General features: G+C 53.2%; 1 protein-coding gene across 1 annotated transcript in view; it reads left to right on the top strand.

The window, feature by feature from the left end:
- LOC104392270 (tripartite motif-containing protein 7-like) overlaps nt 1-433 on the top strand; it is a 15,215-nt gene extending 14,782 nt beyond the window's left edge. The window contains exon 7 of the mRNA XM_010001658.1: nt 5-433. Coding sequence (XP_009999960.1) covers nt 5-433 — 429 coding nt within the window. The remainder of the gene's footprint in view (nt 1-4) is intronic.
- Nucleotides 434-1,390: the final 957 nt, after the last annotated feature.

Raw genomic sequence — 1,390 nt, forward strand, 5'->3', positions numbered from 1 at the left:
GAAGCGGGACCGGCCCGACAACTCCAAGAGATTCGACACGAACTCCAGGGTCTTGGCCAACGTCGGCTTCAAGTCGGGCAGGCACTACTGGGAGGTGGAGGTGGGGCCTTCAGATGGTTGGGCCTTCGGGGTGGCCAAGGAGTCGGTCAGGAGGAAAGGCCTGACTCAGTTCTCCCCAGAAGAAGGCATCTGGGCCCTGCAGCAGAATGGGGGTCGTTATTGGGCCGTCACCTCCCCCCAACGTACCCCCTTGGCCTTGGAGCAGAAGCTCAACAAGGTCAGGGTCTACCTGGATTATGAAGGAGAAGAAGTGTCCTTCTACGACGCCGACAACATGCAGCACATCTTCACCTTCAACGTGGCCTTCCAGGAGAAGGTTTTCCCCCTCTTTTCTGTCTGTTCCACCATCACCTACATCAAACTCTGCCCTTGAGGTTTCATGGAGGGCCTGGTCGTCCATGGTTCTTCTACTGGGAGGAGAGTGATGAGCACAAGAGACTCTTTGGACCTGGTTGGAGGACCTGGTTGGAGGACCTGGTTGTCCATGGTTCTTCTACTGGGAGGAGAGTGATGAGCACGAGAGACTCTTTGGACCTGGTTGGGTGCTAGAAGGTGATGGGTGGGCAACCAGGTTCTTCAGGTCAGCCTATAAGAGAGAACATCTCATGAAGCCAGAAGGTTGTTGGTCACCATCATCTCAAACCCTCCAGTGAGGAGGAAACCACCAGTTGGTTGGTTGGTGGCTCCAAATCTAGTGAAGAACCAAGTGGTTCTTCTTCTTCTGTGGGTCTAAAGGTCAAGGTTAGAGCTGGTGGGAAGTTCTGGTGTGAATCTTTCAGCTCTTCTTCCACCAGTGAGTGGAGAAGGAGACGTTGGGTGGGGTCATGTTGGGTGGGGTGACCTTGAGGTCACTGACTTGGAACAAGTTGAAGGTTCCTTCACTTTGGATCAATCTGACTGGAGTTGGGAGGTTGTAGGCATCTCAGGTGGCTTCCAGTTGGGGAAGAGTCTCCAGTTGGGAAGAGTCTCGAGTTGGGAAGGGAAGAGTCTCCAGTTGGGGAAGAAGAAGAGTCTCCAGTTGGGAAGAAGAAGAAGAGTCTCCAGTTGGGAAGAAGAAGAAGAGTTTCTAGTTGGGAAGAAGAAGAGTCTCCAGTTGGGAAGAGTCTCCAGCTGGGCAGGGAAGAGTCTCCAGTTGGGAAAGGAAGAGTCTCCAGTTGGGGAAGAAGAAGAGTCTCCAGTTGGGAAGAGTCTCCAGTTGAGAAGAGAAGAGTCTCCAGTTGAGAAGAAGAAGAGTCTCCAGTTGGGAAGAGTCTCCAGCTGGGCAGGGAAGAGTCTCCAGTTGGGAAAGGAAGAGTCTCCAGTTGGGGAAGAAGAAGAGTCTCCAGTTGGG

This window comes from Chaetura pelagica, unplaced genomic scaffold (genome assembly GCF_000747805.2).
Source record: "Chaetura pelagica isolate M959 unplaced genomic scaffold, ChaPel_1.0 scaffold801, whole genome shotgun sequence".
NCBI classification, from domain to species: Eukaryota; Metazoa; Chordata; class Aves; order Apodiformes; family Apodidae; genus Chaetura; species Chaetura pelagica.